This window comes from Syngnathoides biaculeatus, chromosome 13 (assembly GCF_019802595.1).
Source record: "Syngnathoides biaculeatus isolate LvHL_M chromosome 13, ASM1980259v1, whole genome shotgun sequence".
Classification (NCBI taxonomy): domain Eukaryota; kingdom Metazoa; phylum Chordata; class Actinopteri; order Syngnathiformes; family Syngnathidae; genus Syngnathoides; species Syngnathoides biaculeatus.
The window spans coordinates 27,172,193-27,193,346 of record NC_084652.1 but is presented as its reverse complement, the minus strand read 5'-3'; the positions used below and the strand labels follow the sequence as shown (position 1 = coordinate 27,193,346).

Below are 21,154 nucleotides of genomic sequence, written 5' to 3'. Positions count from 1 at the left end.
AATGAACCTAACTCTAAACACACGTCTCCTGTCCGGTTTTGGTCCACTTATGCAGACACCTGCAACAGAAACTGTCTAAATAAAACCATAAATACCGTCAAGAAAAGAAGTCTTTGAACACTCTGGTAATTACTGAGGTCAAACGTTTCCTGTACTTGTTCGCCAGGTTTGCACACACTGCAGGAGGGATTTTGGCCCACTCCTCCACACAGATCTTCTCTAGAACATGGAGTTTCAGCTACTTCCAAAGATTTTCTATTGGGTTTAGGTCTGGAAACTGCCAAGGACACACCAGAAACTTGATATGTTTCTTAGGGAGCCACTTCTTGGTTTTCCTGGCTGTGTGCTGCGGGTCATTGTCATGTTGAAAGACCCAGCCATGACCCATCTTCAATGCTCCGACTGAGGGAATGAGGTTGTTCCTCAATATCTCACAATACATGGCCGCGGACATCCTCTCTTTAATACAGTGCAGTGGTCCTGTCCCATGTGCAGAGAACAGCCCCAAAGCATGATGCTATCACCACCATAATTCACTGTAGGGATGGTGTTATTGGGATGGAACTCCTCATTCGTCTTCCTCCAAACATGGTTAGTGGAATTATGACCAGAAAGTGGCATTTCGGTCTCATCTGACCACAAAACTTTCTCCCATGACTCCTCTATCATCCAAATGGTCATTGGCAAACTTAAAGGTCAAGTGTCATAAAATGGATGACTTTTAGTATGAAATAAATGAAAAACAGCAGCCGGTATGGACCCATCAGTTTTTGTTTTTTTTTTCCCCACCACAGAACATGATTTTGACGTATATGGCCATGAAGATCCTCTCAGGGATTTGTTTTTGAGAAGAAGCAGGAAGTGATGTATAGGGCAGGAGCACCCTCCAGCCGACTCGTTTGTTTCTATTAGTTTTACCTGCGGGAAGGTAGCTCGTTGTTCCTTTGTGTTAGCCAAAATGCTGGCTTGTTGCATTGCTGGATATTGCTCAAACACTTGGGAGGATGGATTTTCCCTTCATAAGTTTCCAAAAGACCCAGTTCGTCGTGGAAAATGGATTGCACAGGTGGACAAGAGCTTCGTGGGTCCCAAACAACAGGTAGGTGTGTATACAGCTACAAAAAAAAAAATAAATAATCGGATGCCATGTAATACGTCTCTCATAACAACAAAAGATCCGCGTACGTATGACAGGGGTGCTAAATGTGTTGATGTGCGCGTCGGAAGGCTGCCGCTTGGGCTTGCGGACAGCGGTGGCTATGAACAACACTCCCGGCAATGGCGCACTCAGCCACGTGCAACGGCAACGCCGTAAAACGGCCCGGCTGGATAGTGGTGTTCATCGCAGACGGCGGGGGCTATGAACAACGGCGCAGACGGCGGCGGCTATGAACAGCGCTGCTGGTATTGCCGCACTCACCCACGTGCGATGAAAACGGCGTAAAGGGGCCCGGCTCGGCGCCATGATAAGCCACCTTGGCACTGAAAATGAGCCAGCTTGTCGGCCGGGGTGGCTCGTCGTGGCCGGACCGGCCTTTTCGGCCGCGGTGGCTTGTCGCGGCGCTGGGCCCATGATGGCTCATCTCTGGCGCAGAAGTGGATCGGACTGGGAGATGGTTCGGGAGTGATCCGCACATCATCTAAATATGGCTCGAAACAATAGGATAATATTGCCCGGGTAACTTCACTTGACTTGTGAGATGGTCTCTTCTTCGAAAAGAGCTTCCTTGTCAGAAGGGGCGTGTTCGTCTCACACAGTAGGGGCCACGGCGTGTTTTCAATGGCGAATGTCCGGGGTGACGCCACGGACAGAAGATGCAGCCAATATGGCGACCACTTGGATGTCAAATGACACTTCCACAATTTTGCGCACAGATGATGCGCTGTCCGGTCATATTTATTTTTTTGTATAGACAAAGTGAATTATGTTATATCTATTTTTCATTACAATATCGATTTTAGAATGTTTATAGGGATGACACTTGACCTTTAAGACGGGCTTTGACATGTGCTGGTTTAAGCAGGGGAACCTTCGGTGCCATGCATGATTTCAAACCATGACGTCTTAGTGTATTACCAACAGTCACCTTGGAAACGGTGGTCGAAGCTCTTTTCAGGTCATTAACCAAGTCCTGTCGTGTAGTCCAGGGCTGATTCCTCACCTTTCTAAGGATCATTGAGACCCCACGACGTCATATCTTGGATGGGGCTCCACTCCAATTGAGATTGACTGTCATGTTTAGCTTCTTCCATTTTCTAATGATTGCTCCAACAGTGGACCTTTTTTCACCAAATTGCTTGGCATTTTCTCCGTAGCCCTTTCCAGCGGTGGAGTTATAAAATTTTGTCTCTGTTGTCTTTGGACAGCTCTTTGGTCTAGGCTATGTTACAAGTTTGAGTCTTACTGATTGTATGGGGTGGACAGTTGTCTTTATAAGGCGAACGACCTCACACAGGTGCATCTGATCTCGGATAAAACATGGAGTGGAGGTGGGCTTTTAAAGGCGGACTAACAGGTCTTTGAGGGTCAGAATTCTAGCTGATGAACAGGTGTTCTAATACTTATTTGCAGCTGTATCCCACAAATAAATCACTAAAATAAAATTCATACATTGTGATTTCTGGATTTTTGTTTTTAGATTATCTCTCTCACAGTGGACATGCACCTACAATGAAAATTTCAGACCCCTCCATGATTTCTAAGTGGGAGAACTTGCAATATAGCAGGGTGTTCAAATACACATTTTCTTCATTGTAGAACGGAAGAGTAAAAACGGCAATAAAAATCTGCAATGTAGCAGGACTCCAAAACAAGGACCTTGAAATAGTAGATCCATGATGTGCATCCTCGGACTCACTCAGTCTCAAGTGATTTAGGCCTCATATTTTGGAACAGTGTGTACAAATCCAGAAAGACAATTTGTGCCCTTGATGCAACAGTTAATTAGAAAGCATCTTGAGTTTCACATGAAAAGTGACCACTAATCATTCTTAATTTGCTTGCGGCTTTGAATTAGAATCAGCTTTAATAGCCAAGTATGTAACAACATACAAGGAATTCTCAGGTATTGCAAGTGTATCTAACCTTCCTGTGGCTTCCTGATATGCGACTTCCAGTTGATCAGTTGAGATGTGGCCGTTAAATCTCTGATGGCTGTCTTGCAAATGAGTGATGTTTTGTCTAGTCTGGTGGTGGATTTGAATAGCTTCACCATAGGGATCTGAAGAATAAAAGAGTACTTCTTATTCATACATACATTTTCCGTACCAATTATCTTCACTTGGGTCACGATCATGCTAGAACCTATTCCATCTGTGGAGAGAGGCAGAGGTAGGTAAATAGTCAAATATTGTACTTAAGGAAGAGGACTTTTATTTTATAATGATTCAGTATTCATACAGATATTTACTACAAAGAAAGTACTTAATTACAAAACCACAAGTAATTGCATAATCAGATATTTTTCCTTTTAAATCTGTGCATAAACAAAAACTAATATGGGAGTTGACAACTTCCATCATTTCAATTTCTAACTGCAGAATAACGAACAAATTGGGCCCCATAGAAACATTTGCTTTATTCGTTTTTATGACTTCATTAAGCTCTCCTGCAAGGAAGGAGCCCGTCAGGTGTCTGCGTTTGAGAACTTTTGACTAGATATAGTCAGGCTCGGATTCACACACGGCTTGGGCCCTGATATAAGTCCTCTTGAGAGGTACACTCTTCCACTCAAGAGTTGCCCGTGGTGAGAAGCACGGAGCAGGTGTGGGTATACTTATTGCCCCCGGCTCGGCGACTGAACGATGGGGGAAGAAGAAGTAGTTTAACAAAATGGGGAAAGTAAGCCACAATATAAGATTTTGAGAAAGAGAAAATACTTTCTTCTTGGCACTAAGATTCTTCACATTGACTTGAAAGTAGCCCTTTTTTGGCAAATAAATAAATAATAAAAATAAATACATTGGCAAAGCCAGATATAGAAACAAAAACAAAGAAACACACAAGTTGTCCACATTGTTTACATTTCACATTCATGTCCTGCCATTTGAAAAACCAATAACAAATTACAATGAATTAACCTTTATATACCCAAATATGAGCCGGCTCAATTAGTTTCTCAGAGAACTCAGGAAATTAATCGAGGCCCAGTAGGGATGTTGAAAGTGCATGGAATGAGGAATTTATAACGCAAATTACCTTATCTCGTGAAAATATATGTTAAACTGTCCCATAAAATGCATAACCTTTTTAAATGTTTTTACTGAAAAATATAAGTGCTTATGAATTACAGTCCACGAACTTTGACCTAGTTTCCAGTGTCTGCGAAACACCTCCTTTCGTGTGGCTGACCTCTTGACTTCACTTTAGGTCAAGATTCTGTTGTGGGATGAGAATTAGCAGAGCCTCGCTGGTTTACATCGAAGAAAAACCCATTCGTTTGGAGAATTCCACGGTCAGCAGTCTGTCATATGCAGTGAACATTTTATCATGGTGGACTCACGTCTGAGATGGGTTTTATATGTAAAAAACTGTTAAAACCTGGATCAGTGCTGATCATACAGCCAGTTCCAACATCTGACCAGATCGCTGTTGCTAAAGGCAACACGATCACACACAACACACAGGCAAACACGAACTTGGATCGGCCGCTGAAACCCGGACATGCTTCGACAACCCCCCCAACCCCTCCATGAAAGTACCAAAACTGCGAAGAGCGTTTGTTAAAAGACAGGTTGCGGAGGTTTGTATTTTTTTCCCTGAAAATGTTTAACGTGAAAACGTTTACATAGTGAACAATGAAAGATAGTGTATGACAGAAGCACGTCGTTCTTAGCAAAAAATATTTTATTACCGCAAATCGTTTGACCATTCTCACCTAGAAAAACAGGATAATAATGTGTACAAATGGTGGCACGGTGATTCGACTGGAAAGAGTTGGGCTCACAGAGCTGAGGACACGTGTTCAATCCCAGCCCTCCCTGTGTGGAGTTTGCATGTTCTCCCTGTGCCTGATTGGGTTTTCTCCGGGCACTCCAGTTTCTTTCCACATCCCAAAAGCATGCAACATTAATTGGACACTCTAAATTGCCCCTGGGTGTGATAGTGAGTGCACCTGTTTGTCTCGATGTGCCCTCCGATTGGCTGGCAACCAGTTCAGGGTGTACCTTGCCTCTTGCCCATTGACAGCTGGGATAGGTTCCAGCACTCCCGCGACCCTTTTGATGATAATAGACTAAGAAAATGGATATATGTATAGAAACCTTTTTTATTTATCTGAGCAGGGTTTTTAATTTCAATAAAATACTACATAGTATTAAAACAAGCAGTATTACAGATTAGTCAATCGTATAATAGGGATGTTTGCAATTTATCAAAAATAGTTTGTGCACCATGAAATAGATTGGAATAAATCTGCGCTTTATCCACACTTTTTTCTTATTTTATTAACTTTGAACCTTATTTTTCTAAATTAATTACAGATGTTGCAGGAAGCATTTTCTGCACAAGAGGTTGATATCGTACCAGCAGATGGTGAATCTCCATCTTTGGTACATTCCAAAAGTTGCCAGAGTAATGAAGTGCCTATTACTGAAAATGGAACACACATCTTTTCGACAGCAGAGAGAATACTGCATGTATTTCAACCTCGGGTGTTCTCAAAGTATTCTTATTGAAAGACCAAATAATAATTCTGTGCAAATGTTATGTAACATTTAAACAAAATAAGTATACAGTTCAATAAAAATGGTATGAATCGAGTTCTGAGGCATAGGTTTACTTCATATTCAAACATATACATTATCATTTACACAAAGAAAAAAAATTAGTATGTAGACCATTTAAATCCTTTGTACTCTTGGCCCTCTAGATTAGGAAAGGTGTCACAAATCTTTTGACACACAGCAGGATGGAAGGGGCACGCGGTTATTTCTGCCAACAATTCCCCAATACCATCTCACAAGCTGTCTATTAGCAGTATGTCGCATTAACCTGAAAATAAGAAAATATGACAATTTCCCAGAATGGGACTTTGTTTGAAGCAGCATTGATTGGACAAATGGTGCTTTTAGCAAAACTAATATTATTAATAATTCTTTATTTTGAAAAATCTTAATGTAAATGGGGCGGCACAGAGGCGCAGCTGTAAAGCGTTGGCCTCACAATTATGACGACCGGGGTTTAATCCCGCCCCCACCTGTGTGGAGTTTGCATGTTCTCCCTGTGCATGCGTGCAATTTCTCCGGGATCTCCAGTTCCTTCTGCTTGATGACAGATGGGATAGGCTCACCACTCCTGCGACCCTTGTGACGATAAGCAATGAAGAAAATGGATGGATGCATGAATCTAAATTCAAAAAGATGGGCTGATTCGGATAAATATTTTTTAATATAGCTCTTCCTCATTAAAATCCTTATTTGTGAAAATACACCAATTTAGACTGTGGACTACGTTATCTTCTGTGTGTTTTGGTGCAATAATCAACAAGCCTTCTGCACGCAAATCAGTGACACACATCGTACTGCAGATAGTTTCTTATCCAAGTACAGGCAGATCCATCGCGCTGTACAATGAACGGGCAGATGGTCGCGTACCTGTTTCCTAAATACACGGCGTATGCATAATTTTAAAACAAGACCGAACACTTTGTATATACTGTACATTCAGGATATCGAAGCCTTTACTATTTATCAGTTTATGACTAACTCAACCAAACAAGAACTTCACAATTACCAGTCTTTGTTTCCAACACGAGGCATATCCTGCTCCATGCGTGCTCGGCACCTTCTTCATGGCCAGCTATTTTGTCTGCATTCGAATGTGTCTGCTGTCTAACTGGCTCAAATTGATAAACGTTAACGCCTTTACAAAGCTCATATTCGTCACAGTCGTCGTGGGACCCTTCAGAATAGTGTTCATCGGTCAAAATATCGGAAAATTCATCATGATTCTTACAATGTATTTCACTGCTTGCCATTGTTGTCTAATGTCATGTTCCTTCTCGGGTTTTTCTGCTTAGTTTGCGTCTTTTTCCGACGAATCCAGCAACGTGCGATCATCTTTTGCCAATAATCAAAAAATAAAAATGTTTCCTTCATAACGGATTTCAGATTCGAATTCTGCATTAAAAAAATTGTATAATATAAGCAAAAAGGTGCATTGAGGACCTTCCATACCATTTAAAAAGGCCAGTACAGAAGATGATGGAAAAGAAATTACTGCTCACCAAGTGGAAATGTGTGCATCCAGCGCCGGCGGTTTGATGTGAGTTTCATGGGTATCCTGGCTGGTGTGAAGGGATTTATAAGCGCTCTCTGGGGTGTATAACCTCCTGGCTGTATTAACAGTGTGGACTCAGCACTTCCCACTGTGAACCTAGCGGGGGCACTTGAGTCTCGTTGGGAGTCTATAGTCTTCTCATACAACCCTGGAAAAAAATAGCTTTGAATAGGAACTAAATGTGTTTAATCAGTATTGGCATGTTACCTACCTCTGCCACATGCGTATCCTAAAGAGCTACTGACTTCATAAACCATTGAGGGCATCCTAGGTATGAGAAACATGCTGGACACAGGGCCCAGACTATCATCAGATGCCAGGCTATGCTGTTCATCTGCACCACCAAAGCACAAGGGAGGGGATATGCCTATGCCAGTTGCAACATCAACTGATCCACAGCTTTTCTTTTCACTTCTCTCTTTACTCCGAGTCATCCTGAAGGACACACTTAACAGTATTTCTTGCAAATATTGATACAAGTGTTGAATTTAAAGGGGAAGTCCACTCATTGAAAATAACAATGTATCAAATAGGTCATGTCATTGGCACTGTAACTTTAAAATAAAGATTTCCATCAGATATAATTTAAGGTTGTTTATATCGGTAATTTTGAATGTTCCTGGTCGCTAACATTTTGGCGACTCACATGACCTACGTGTGCGGATGTGACGTGTCATGTGCTCAACCTGAGGTTTGGTTACGTTCCTACACAGTTATTGTCAGCGCTGATTTCTCGGATTTATCCTTATCTGGTGAGGAAATAGAAGTATCAGTTGATCGGGAAGACGGAGGAATACGTCCATACAGATTTGAACCTGTGGCTGTCAATGTTGAATATTCGGATCGTTCATTGGACGGGAATGGCGCGGAGTGTGACTACTGAGGCATACGCGCGGGACATAAGTGCGTAAACAAAGGCCCCCGGACAGCCAAAAGTTCAAATCTGTATGGACGTATTCCTCGATCTTCCCGATCAACCGATACCTCTATCTCTTCATCAGATGAGGATAAATCAGAGAAATCAGCGCTGACAATAACTGTGTAGGAACGTAACCGAGCCTCAGGTTGAGCACATGACAAGTTAGATCCGCGCACGTAGGTCATGTGACTCGCCAAAATGTCAGCGACCGGGAACATTCAAAATTGCTGATATAAATGACCTGAAATGACATCTGATGAAAATCTTTATTTCAAAAGTTACAGTACCAGTGACGTGACCTATCTGATATTATTTTCAATGAGTGGACTTCCCCTTTAAATTGACAAACAAGTCCAACAAAAATGAACACACCTGCAATTGGGATTTCTCTGAATCAGTGAAGGACCAGGGAGTCTGAAAACCTGGGAGTCATAGGCATCATAGTCCAGCTGTATAGGCAGACAATTGTCCCACCCCTTTTGTATACATAGAGCTTGAAGAAATGTTCAAAATGGGGCTTGAGTAGGAGTAAAGAGTAAATGAAAATTGATCCACTGTTAAAACTTACTTTGTTTGGTGCCTTTCTTTAGTTTTTCACAATGACACTAAAGAAAATAATATATAGATGTGGTTTTGAAAACTGTTTCATTGACATTAAATCACACATCAAATCACAGAAGATCAAAATAAAAATGAAAGAGTTTACCTTGTGACCAGCACATTTGAGTCGCGGAATAAAGGTATTGCAAGAATTCAGACTTTTGGAGGTGTAGAAACTAAAAAGTCACAGTAAATAAAAATTATAGTCTATTCTTTTTTTCAAGTTGAAAAACTCATGAAATGAAATATGTCAAAATACTTACCTATGGTTGATCCAATGAGGCAGATTATAGTCATTCCCCATACAAGAGTCCGGTGTCGATCGATTGTGCAACTATGGAGTCAATGTAGAATGCATAATTAATAAATATACTTGATTTTATGCAGGTAAAATGACTGGGTTTTACCTTAAAGAGCGGTACTGCATGTAATGGTTGCTCCCCCATACACACCAAGTCAACACCAATACCTAAAATATATTATTTTACTTGTAAGATACTTCACATTGCAGAACTGTGGAAAGGTACCTACAGTACAAGAGCATTGAGACAATTAACAGAAAATAAATAAGAGCATAATGGATTTGAAATAATTTTTTCTGGGGGTAGTGGTATAAGTGGTGGTGTTTGGCGTGACAACATGGGACATTGCTATGGTGAAAAGTGCATTGCAGTAATCCAGATGAAAAAGAGAAGCCATTATGACTAGAACTTTCAAAGCACTTCAGGCCATTTCTTTGACTTTTTCTTTTTTTTTTGGAGGGGGCGATTATGGAATGGACAGTTTGGAAAAGAGGATCATTGTAAGACATGTTTGTTGTGCATTGTCAGGGAATTCTTGTTTAGAATCATTCATACAGGGAGAGGCATCTCGAATGGATTTAACCAGTGAAAAATGTAAAATTATGAAGATACATATTTAATTTAAAAAGCCAAAAGAAAGTAATTTCCCTAAAACCTGTGAATAAAGATATCTGATCAAGTTTACAAAGAATTGAAAAGAAATGTATGGATTTTTCTCAGAACCAAAGGTTTGAGATTGTTTCAGACTATGCATTGAATTCCAAATGCTATAAGATTCAAATGATGGTGGAAGATGTGATTCAAACCTATGAGATGTTGAAGACTAATTTGTCAAAGAAAAACTGTTAAAAGTGAAGATCAAATTACAAAAAAGTCCCTGAGGACAACTTATCGTGGTAGTGGCGAGCGGGATGGGGGGGTCTTATGTATCCCAATGAGCAGAGGAGCTAAGTTTAAAGGTCAAGTGTTATGAAATGGATGATTTTTGGTATGTTATTAATGAAAAACAGCAGCCAGTATGGGCCCATCTTTTTTTTTTTTCCCCACCACAAAACATGATTTTGACATATATGCCTTTTTGTAACTCCCGCCACGAAAATCCTTTCAAGGGATTTGTTTTTGAGAAGAACGGCTCAAGGGCGCTGTCCAGCAGACTTGTTTGTTTCTATTAGTTTTACCTGCGGGAAGGTAGCTCGTTGTTCGTTCGTGTTAGCCAAAATGCCGGGTTGTTCCATTGCTGGATATTGCTCGAACACTCGGGAGGATGAATTTACCCTTCATAAGTTCATAAGAGACCCGGTTTGTCGTGAAAAGCGGATTGCACAGGTGCAAAGGACGACAGCTTCGTGGGTCCCAAACGACAGGTAGGTGTTGATACAGCTACTAAAAAAATAATAGTTTGGGCCGGATCACGTAATCCATCTCTCATAACGTAACAAAAGATCCGCGTATGTGTGATAAATGGGTGATAAATGTGTCCATGTGTGCGTCAGACGGCTGCCACGTCGGCTCGCGAACGGTGGTGGTTATGAACAACACTGCCGGCAATGGCGCACTCAGCCGCGTGCGACGACAACGCCGTAAAGCGGCCAGGCTCAGCGCCGTGTTAAGCCAGCTCGCCGCCGAAAATGAGCCACCCCGGCTGACAAGGCCGAGCCAGCCACCGGACTTGTCAGCCGGGGTGGCTCGTCGCGGTATCGGGCCGCGATGGCTCATCTCCGCTCCAGAAGTGGATCAGACGGGGTGGCCGTTTGGCCGTGATCCGCATATCATCTAAATATGGCTCAAAACAATAGGGTAATATTGCTCCGGTAACGTCACTTGTTTGTGACATTTTCTCTTCTTCGAAAATCGCTTCTGTGTCAGAAGGGGTGCGTTCGTCTCCCAGTGTAGGGCCCCAGCGTGTTTTCAATGGTGAATGTCCGGGGTGACGTCAGAGACGGTAGATGCAGCCAATATGGCGACCACTTCGATGTCGAATGACATTTTGCCAACTTTGTGCATGGATGATGTGCTCTGCGGTCATATTTGTTGTTTTCATTTAGACATTGAAGTGAATAATGTCACATGTATTTTTCCTTACAATATCTATTTTAGAATGTTCATTGTTCATTGACCTTTAAGTTGTCTGGGGCTATACGCCTCTTATAGGATCACACATGGAAAATTGGTCCTAGGTGAAGGATCAGCCATGCATCCATTTTCTTTGGCGCTTATCCTCACGGGGGTTGCGGGTAGTGCTGGAGCCTATCCCAGCTGTCAATGGGCAGGAGGAGGGGTCCACCCTAAACTGGTTGCCAGCCAATCGCAGGGCACATGGAGACAAACAGCCACACTCACAATTACACCTAGGGGCAATTTAGAGTGTCCAATTAATGTTACATGGTTTTGGGATGTGGGAGGGAACTGGAGTGCCTGGAGGAAACCCATGCAGGCACAGGGAGAACATGAAATTCCACACAGGCGGGTCCGGGATTGAACCAGTGACCTCAGAACTGTGAGGCCAACTCTTTACCAGCTGAACCACATGCCGCATTAAACCATGGCTTATAGACCATATAAATGTAAATAAACCTAGACTTCGCTTTCCTGGACACAGGCAACGGGACCCTCTTTCGGAGCCAGACGTGGAAGTGGGGGCTTACAGATGACCGCCGAATGGGCCTGGCCAGGCATACCCTAATGGTGCAAAGAGGGTGCATATTCCCATGGACTTGCCACCTCTGTAAGGGCCATAAGGGGGTCAGGTGCAGAGTGAGCTGGGTGGTAGGTGAGGGCTGGGATATTGGCAGTCCAATCCCCAGCTAAAGAAGCTGGCTCTAGGGACATGGAATGTTACCTCTCTGGCAGAGTAAAAACCCAAGCTGGTGTGTGAGGTGCAGTTCCGATAGATAGTTGGTCTCAACTTCGTTGTCCTTCTTGAGTCCTTGAAGGGTGTGCTACATTGCAAGGATGAAGTCATATTAATTTGCAGTGAGAATTGGAATCTACCGATTCTGTTCATTACCTTTATGGATAGAAGTTTCAGGGGTTGTTGGAGTTTTAAAGGGATCTGGTTTGATACTATGAAATCACTGATTTTTTTTTAAGGTTATGTAGTTCTGATAGTTTCATTTAGCCATGACCTCCGATTCTTGCTTGAATGGGTTGCAGATGAGTGTGAAGCAACTGGGACCAAAAACAGAATCTCCAAATGTGAGGCCATGGCTCTCAGTGACAACAGGGGTGGAGAGCCCTCTCCAGGTCAGAGAGGAGATTGACAGGGAGTTCAACAATCTTGGGGTCTTTTTTTTTTTTTTTTAAAGTCTGCCGTCTGTGATGGTGAGGTCATCGAGATGAAAGGCAACGCTCACGATTTAGCAGTCTATCTCAGATGCTACCCTTGCTTATGGTCAGGAGCTGTGAGCTGTGACCAAAACAACAAGATCATCGATACAAGTAGCCAAAATGCATGTCCTGCGCAGGGTGTCCCGGCTATCTCTTGGAGACAGGGTGAAATCTGTCATCGCGCTGTCACCCAGGAGGGCCTCAAGAGTTGAGGTGCTGCTCCTCCACATCAAGACGAGTCAGATGAGATGTGAAGTTATTTTAGGTGGAAAAAATGCAATAGATTTTAAAGATATTCCAAATCAATGATGAGATTAAATACAAGGTTAGGCATTGTTTCAAACACAAGCTTTTGGAATATGTTCAAAGGCTTGCCTTGTGCATCAAAATTTAAAATTGAAGCTCAAATTTTTGCTGATAAGATTTTAAACTGGACAATGATGCAAAAGTAAAAAAAAATTGTGAATAAGCAGAGAACTAAATAAGGAAACATTCATTACGCAGAAATAGAATCTTTTTTTATTTGCCAACGAATTTTTCCAGTAGTTGGAGCCTCTCTCGTACAACAACAGTTAATTAACAGAATACTTTTAAGACAAAGACATTAAAAACACAGTCACAGAGCAATCGAAGTTTACTACTGTGGTCAAGCTGTTATATTTTTTTGACAATTATGAAAAACAATGCAGAGTCCTCAAGCAATTGACCCTTGCGTAGAAATTGCATCATCCGCGTCGCTGACCAGAGATCTGCATAAACTACACCCCTTTTTTTGCACCCGCCGTTCCCTCAGACAACGTTGCATGGTCCAGTATAGCTTTTGTTAGCGTTTTATCGTGTATTTGGGTTCTTTAACAATAGTTATAATAGTGACGACAGGTATCCTGAAAGGCTAGTTGGTGGAGTTCAATTCGTATCCTTTCCAAAACCGAAGACCCAGTACGAAAAATATCTTCAATGGATCAAACTTTGTGGAAGACTGCATCATCAACTGAATGCATCTAAAATCAAACGGAACAGAAGACAGAACGAAAAATGTCTTCGATGGATCAAACTTTGTGGAAGACCGCATGATGAGCTGAATCCATCAACCGGAACAGATATGTTTGCACGAAGGTGACCCCTATATTTGATTTTCAATACATGTCTCATATAAATGAATTAGCAGTTCTTCGCTTGCATAACATAGCTACGTGTGAATGACTGACACACTTGATCTGTGTTGAGTGATATTTTCCGATGATCTGACTGCGCAAACGTGTCTCTGTTCGGCGCTCCCGAGCTAAGCTAAACCGGACTTTGTTTGCACGAAGGTATGCCCTATATTTGATTTTCAATATATGTCTCATAAATGAATTAGCAGTTCTTCGCTTGCATAACATAGCTACGTGTGAATGATTGACACACTTGATCTGTGGTGAGCGATATTTTGCGATTATCTGACTGCACAAACGTGTCTCTGTGGGGCGGCTCCCAAGCTAAGCTAAACCGGACTAGCGAGTCCTAAAAGCCTTCGCGGTGCACCAAGACACCATGACTGAACGAAGGATGTTTGAGGACACTATAAAGTAGTGATTGTCGTACTCGGTCAGGACTTACGTAGGTTCGGCACTAATTCAAGAATAATTATTGAGGGAAGCGCGTGACGTTACATAAAGAAAACGAGAGAGACGACTCGTAAATCAAGCCTCGCCTTCTCCTTTTCCTTCATACGCCGGTTCACAAACGGCTATACAGATACACATACAGATTCTGCACACAAGTGTGATAGGTAACACGAAAATAGGAAACTGTCAATGACGAATTCATCTTTGGGTTATAATATGTGGCTTCTCGGTCTTCCTCTGACTCCGGAAAGATCTTGCGCTAATTTTCAAAGGTATCTCCGTCGATATGCATGGAAATACCATTGAAATACCCCTCGCTGAAATACTTGAAGCCCTGCTGTCTGCTTTTCAACGATATTTCACTGTTAGCTAAGAATGCGAGTGAGAAATCAGCCGGTAAATCGGACAATTTCGCTCTAGTCTTTTCTTCCTGCGCCGCCATTTTTGCTAATTGTTTGTCTGAGGTTAGCACACATGGGGTGACGTAACTTCAGGAGGCGTGGTTAAGTGCGCTGTACGGAGGGGTCAATTAGAGCAGTTAGAAATGACTAATAGAACAATTGTCCAGTGCAGTGACCATTGTGCAAAAGGCGCAGAGAGTCCAATAATCTGGGACAATGTTGAGTGCGGAAATGTACTCAAGCACGAGAGGCCAGTTTTGGTCAACAACAGATCGTCTTAACTACAACAATGAGTGCACGAGTAATGTATCATTGCTCCAACAGAGATGTGTCAACAAACTCAAGACAAAATTGGCATCATAATGGGGTTAACTGTTTAAGAAGTTAATAGTAAGACGCAAGAACCTGTCGGAATTTCTGCTTGTTCTTATTTGCATTGTTAAGGGAAGAGAAGGAGCTTGAAGAGGTGGTTACCAAGATACGGAGGATCCAAGAGATTTTTGCATGCTCTAGTGTTAGTTCTTGCAGCGTGCAAGTCCTCAAGGGCGAGTGGGTGGGTAGTTGGGGGGTGGGGGTACCGACAGTCTTTTCAGCAGTTTTGATTGTCCGTTGCAGTCGGAGTTTGTCCTTTTTTGTACCAACCAATCCAGACTGTGATGGAAGAACACAGGACTGATTAAATGACTGCGGTGTACAACTGCCTCAACAGTTCTTGTACCAGGCCATGCTTCCTCTGAAGCAGCAGGAACTACATCCTTTTCTGGGCCTTTTAGAGAAGAGATGATGTTGATCTCCCACTTCAGGTCCTGTGAGACTATAATTGGAAGGAACTTGAAGATCTCAATGGTTGACAAAGAGCAGGTGGACAGCAAAACAGGCATCTGCAGCGAAGGGTGTGTCCTTAAGTCCACAATCATTTCTACAGTCTTGAGCATGTTCAGCTCCAAGATGTGTCAGCCCCACCACAGCTCCAGGGGCGTCACTTCCTGTCGATACGCACACTTGTCGAAGATTGTGGTGTCGTCTGTAAACTTCAAGAATTTGACAACCGAGTGCATTGCAGTGCAGTCATTCCTGTAGAGAGAGAAGAGACATTGAGGCGCTCCGGTGCATGTAGATGAAGCCCACCCTCCCCTAGTGTTATTCGAACGTCACGTCAGGAAGCTCTGAATTTACGGGCAGATGGAGGGGCTGGTGCTGAGCTGGAGAAGCCTGGAGGAGAGCAGTTCGAGGATGATTGTGTTGAAGTCATAGCTGAAGTCCATGAACAGGATCCTCGTGTAGGTTCCTGTGCCCTTGAGGTGTTCAAGGATGCAGTGCAGCCCCATTATGACTGCATCATCTGCACACCTCATTGGTCAGTAGGCAAATTACAGGGTGTCCATCAGTGGAATTGTGACGATCTTGAGGAGTTCCAGTACGATTCGTTCAAAGGACTTTATGTCCACATATGTCAGGGTGACTGGCCTACTATCATTCAGACTCGAGATTGCAGTTTTGGGGGGAATTGGGAAGATGATTGAGTGTTTGAAACAGGATGGTATCTCAAAAAGCTTCAGACTTCTATTAAAGAACTGTGTAAAGACTGGAGCAAGCGGGTCAGCACAGACTTTAAGGCAGGATTGGTACACAAGATCTGGGCCTGCTGTTTTGTTGATTGTTTACCGTTTGTAGATAAATCTCACCGGCTGCTTTTGGATGGTCAACAAACGAGAGGAAGTTAAAAGTCTGATGTGATCAATCTTGCGGCTGGGTGGCTCTGGAGTGTGAAAGTGTCCTTTTCAAATCTGCACTAGAAACTGTTCAAGTCAGCTGGTCTCTTGTCCTCACCTTGGGAGCTTGGTCACTTGCAATTGGTTAGTGATTGTATTGGATGGCAGACAGATTAAATTCAATAGCAGTAAATTATAATACAACAATACAGAGCAATGGTGAGTGTGGTAAGGAAGTGAAGAAATGGGTCCAAGCAGGGTGGAACAGCTGGCAGAAGGTGTCTGGTGTGTTATGTGACAGAAGAGTTTATTCTAGGATGAAGGGTAAATTTTACAAAACAGTGGTGAGGCCGGCCATGATATGTACGGAGACCGTGGCACGGAAGAAACAACAGGAAGCAGAACTGGAGGTAGCAGAAATGAAGATGTTGAGGTTCTCGCTCGGAGTGAGCAGGTTGGATAGGGTTAGAAATGAGCTCATTAGAGGGACAGCCAAAGTTGGATGATTTGGAGACAAGGTTCAAGAGAGCAGACTTAGACTTGGACATGTTCAGAGGTGAGAGAGTGAGTATATTGGGAGAAGGGTGCTGAGGATGCAACTACCAGGCAAAAGAGCAAGAGGAAGACCAAAGAAAATGTTGATGGATGGTTGTGAGGAAGGACATGAGGGCAGTGGGTGTTAGAGAGGAAGATGCACAAGATAGGCTGAAATGGAAAAAGGTGACACAAGTGGCAACCCTAACGGGACAAGCCAAAAGGAAAATAAGAAGGGGTTAACCATCAACCAATCGACCATCAACAGTGGAGAGCTTGGTCAGGAATGGCAGCAACCAGGTGTGAGTCCATGTGCACCCATACTGAAGTGAAGACTTTTGGAGGACGGCCTTGGTATCAAGAAAGGGCAGCAAAGAAACTACTTCACTCGAACAAAAACATGGACAGTGATGTTCTGCAAAAAGGTACAGGGAATTGACCCCTCCGTACAGGGCACTTAACCACGCCTCCTGAAGTTACGTCACCCCACGTGTGCTAACCTCAGACAAACAATTAGCAAAAATGGCGGCGCAGGAAGAAAAGACTAGAGCGAAATTGTCCGATTTACCAGCTGATTTCTCACTCACATTCTTTGCGAATAGTGAATTATCGTTGAAAACCAGACAGCAGGGCTTCAAGTATTTCAGCGAGGGGTATTTCAATGGTATTTCCATGCATATCGACGGCGAAACCATTGATATTAGCACAAGATCTTTCCGGAGTCAGAGGAAGACCGAGAAGCCACATAATATATTATAACCCAAAGACCAATTCGTCATTGACAGTTTCCTATTTTCGTGTTACCTATCACACTTGTGTGCAGAATCTGTATGTGTATCTGTATAGCCGTTTGTGAACCGCCGTATGAAGGAAAAGAAGAAGGCGAGGCTTGATTTACGAGTCGTCTCTCTCGTTTTCTTTATGTAACGTCACGCGCTCCCCTCAATAATTACTCTTGAATTAGTGCCGAAGCTACGTAAGTCCTGACAGAGTACGACAATCACTACTTTATAGTGTCCTCAAACATCCTTCGTTCAGTCTTGGTGTCTCGGTGCACCTCGAAGGCTTTTAGGACTCGCTAGTCCGGTTTAGCTTGCTCGGGAGCCGCCGAACAGAGACACGTTTGTGCAGTCAGATCATCGCAAAATATCGCTCAACACAGATCAAGTGTGTCAATCATTCACACGTAGCTATGTTATGCAAGCGAAGAACTGCTAATTCATTTATATGAGACGTGTATTGAAAATCAAATATAGGGCTTACCTTCGTGCAAACAAAGTCCGGTTTATCTTAGCTCGGGAGCGCCGAACAGAGACACGTTTGTGCAGTCAGATCATTGGAAAATATCGCTCAACACAGATCAAGTGTGTCAATCATTCACACGGAGCTATGTTATGCAAGCGAAGAACTGCTAATTCATTTATATGAGACGTGTATTGAAAATCAAATATAGGGCTTACCTTCGTGCAAACAAAGTCTGGTTTAGCTTAGCTCGGGAGCGCCGAACATTGACACATTTGTGCAGTCAGATCATCGGAAAATATCGCTCAACACAGATCAAGTGTGTCAATCGTTCACACGTAGCTATGTTATGCAAGCGAAGAACTGCTAATTCATTTATATGAGACATGTATTGAAAATCAAATATAGGGGTCACCTTCGTGCAAACATATCTGTTCCGGTTGATTCAGTTTGATTCAGTTGATCATGCGGTCTTCCACAAAGTTTGATCCATCGAAGACATTTTTCGTACTCGGTCTTCTGTTCCGGTTGATTTTAGATGGATTCAGTTGATGATGTGGTCTTCCACAAAGTTTGATCCATCGAAGACATTTTTCTACTGGGTCTTCGGTTTTGGAAAAGGTATGAATTGAACTCCAACTAGCCTTTCAGGATACCTGTCGTCACTATTACAACTACTGTTAAAGAACCCAAATACGCGATAAAACGCTAACAAAAGCTATACTGGACCATGCAACGTTATCTGAGGGAACGGCGGGTGCAAAAAAGGGGCGTGGTTTATGCAGATGTCTAGCCTCTGATTGGTCAGCGACGCGGATGACGCAATTTCTACGGAGGGGTCAATTAACTGCTGAGGATTGGGGTAGAGTAATTTTTTTTTTTTTTTTTTTTTTTTTTTTAAATCACCTTTGCGATTGTTTGTGGCATTTTGAAAAAACCTTGTCCAGAGAAGAAAGGGTGAGCTCTACCACACGTCCTGTGTCATGTCAACAGTAAAGCATCCTGAATCCATTAATTTGTGGGGTTGCTTCTTAGCCAAGGTACTTGGCTCACTTGCAATTATTCCCCAAAACACAGCAATGAAAAAAGAATGATACCAAAATATCCCTCGAGAGCAACCTCTCCCAACAATCCATGAAGAGTTTGGTGAGGAACAATTCATTATCCAGCATGATGAAGGCAAAAGGCAATAGTAATAACTATGTGCCTCAGAGAGAAAAACATCGACATTTTGGGTCCATGACTCTGAAACTCCCCAGACCTTAATGCCATTGAGAATTTGTGTTCAATCCTCAAGAGGCGGTGAGACAAACATAAACCGAGAAATTCTGACAAACTCGAAGCACTTATTTTGTAACAAAAGGCGGTAATCAGTCAAGATGTGGTCCAGAAGTTAAATGACAGCATGCCAGGGCGAATTGCAAAGGTCTTGAAAACAGGGTTACTCAGTCGGAAGCAAAAAAATTAAGGGCTTTTTAGGGCCATTCTTAGGGGCTGACACGAAAAATTTAGGGCTGAAACGGAAAAAATTTAGGGCCGACACGAAAAATTTAGGGCCATCGTGGGAAATCAAGAGTAAGGAAAAAAGACTCACCCAATGGTGCCATCGGCTGTTCTTGGTTCATCAAAGGTTCCAGTACCTCAGTACCTGTGACAGTGATCACCTGTTGCCCCTTGTGGTAGTTCTCATTGATATGACCATTGTCAATGTCTTCACAAAACAGTATACAGAAAAACTGATTCTAACTACAATTGCAACTATATACACAAATGTCTTCTACTGATGTCTGTCTCACCACCCCTACTCTAGCTCCTTGAGCCTACCCAGTGCCTCCTCTATTTGCTGCTGCAGAGGTGCCAAAGAGGCTCTCTTGTACTTTGCTCTGCCTCTGAGTGCATTGGGCTCGGTGATAAACCTCAGCTTCCTCTTTTCTTCTGCCTGCTCACACAGCCTGTCAGCCTTCTCAATATGCGTAGATATGTCAGTCTATTCTGGCTTTTTTGGCTTTGAGCCAGTAGAGATGAAAAGTGGGCAGCGATGCCAAATGTAGCTAGGTACGAAGTCTTCCTTTCCCCACAGTGGTAGTTTTTAGCAATGTCACTGTCTGGGAACATGACTGCAAACACTTTAGAATTATTTTCACAAGATTTGGAACTGTAATGGCTGCAGATCACTTTTAAAGTCCACACGATCTCTGCCTTTAACGAGTCCACCTTCGTGTATTGAACTACGTTCAAAGAGCCTGACTTCTGGCTAGTTGAAGTCGATGGCTGGACAACTGTAGGTGCGCATGCACTGCGAGTACCACTGCCCGAAGTTGATGCTTCACTATATTTATATTTTAGAAACAGATTCATACCAACGGAAGATGAGAGAGTCTTCGCCAAATCAGCGTGTCTCCTTTTTTTCCCCCCGGTGCGACTCCAGCGCTTTGACGCCCATCTATCCTAGCTGGTAGCTCTGCTTGCACAGATGGCAGTAAAACATGTGCCGATCTTTTGCATCTCGACGAACCCAGCTTCCAAACTACTTACTTTGAACCCAAGCATCTTGAAAAATGCACTTCCCCATGATACAAGTTGGATCGATGAAAGACGTAACGAAGATGAAGTGAAATGCCGACTCACGGAAATGAACAATGGAATATCAACGACAAGATGGCGACTCGTTGTCAACACGGTGACTTCCGTCGACAATTTCCGGCTGTTTTAGACGCCAGACGGATCGCTATTTTTTTTTTTTTAAATAAAAGATAATTTTTTTTTTTCGGGAGAATTTTGGCGGTAGAGGACCTCCCTTTGATTTTTTTTATAATTTAAGGCCTTTTTAGGGGCTTGACCGGTTTTCGCAGATTTTAAGGACTTTTAAGAGCCCCTAAATGCACCTTTGAAAATTTAGGGGTATTTAGGGACTTTTAGGGACGCGTGCGAACCCTGTGAAAAAGATGGGTCAACTCTGCAAATATTGACTCTTTGCATACATTTCATTGGTCAATAAAAGCCTTTGAGACTTATGAAATTATATTTCAAAATTTCATAGTAACATCTAACAAAAAAATCTAAGAAAAAACCACAAACTCCAAACTGTGAAAACCAATATTTGTATCAATGTTTTGGCCATGACTGTATGGACACACACACACACACCACACACACACACACACACACACACACACACACACACACACACACACCACACACACACACACACACACACACGGTTTTTAGGAG

At 42.8% G+C, this 21,154-nt stretch overlaps 1 protein-coding gene across 22 annotated transcripts in view; it reads right to left on the bottom strand.

The window, feature by feature from the left end:
- Positions 1-21,154, bottom strand: part of depdc5 (DEP domain containing 5, GATOR1 subcomplex subunit) — a 225,134-nt gene that overhangs the window by 150,965 nt on the left and 53,015 nt on the right. For 21 of the 22 annotated variants that reach the window (XM_061838768.1, XM_061838770.1, XM_061838772.1 and 18 more), the window contains 8 exons: positions 9,206-9,267; positions 9,062-9,132; positions 8,905-8,974; positions 8,767-8,803; positions 8,571-8,691; positions 7,491-7,726; positions 7,227-7,427; positions 3,086-3,221 (listed from right to left, as the gene is read on the bottom strand). In XM_061838768.1, the coding sequence (XP_061694752.1) occupies positions 3,086-3,221; positions 7,227-7,427; positions 7,491-7,726; positions 8,571-8,691; positions 8,767-8,803; positions 8,905-8,974; positions 9,062-9,132; positions 9,206-9,267 (934 nt within the window). The remainder of the gene's footprint in view (positions 1-3,085; positions 3,222-7,226; positions 7,428-7,490; positions 7,727-8,570; positions 8,692-8,766; positions 8,804-8,904; positions 8,975-9,061; positions 9,133-9,205; positions 9,268-21,154) is intronic. The other variant, XM_061838769.1, reaches the window with a different exon arrangement.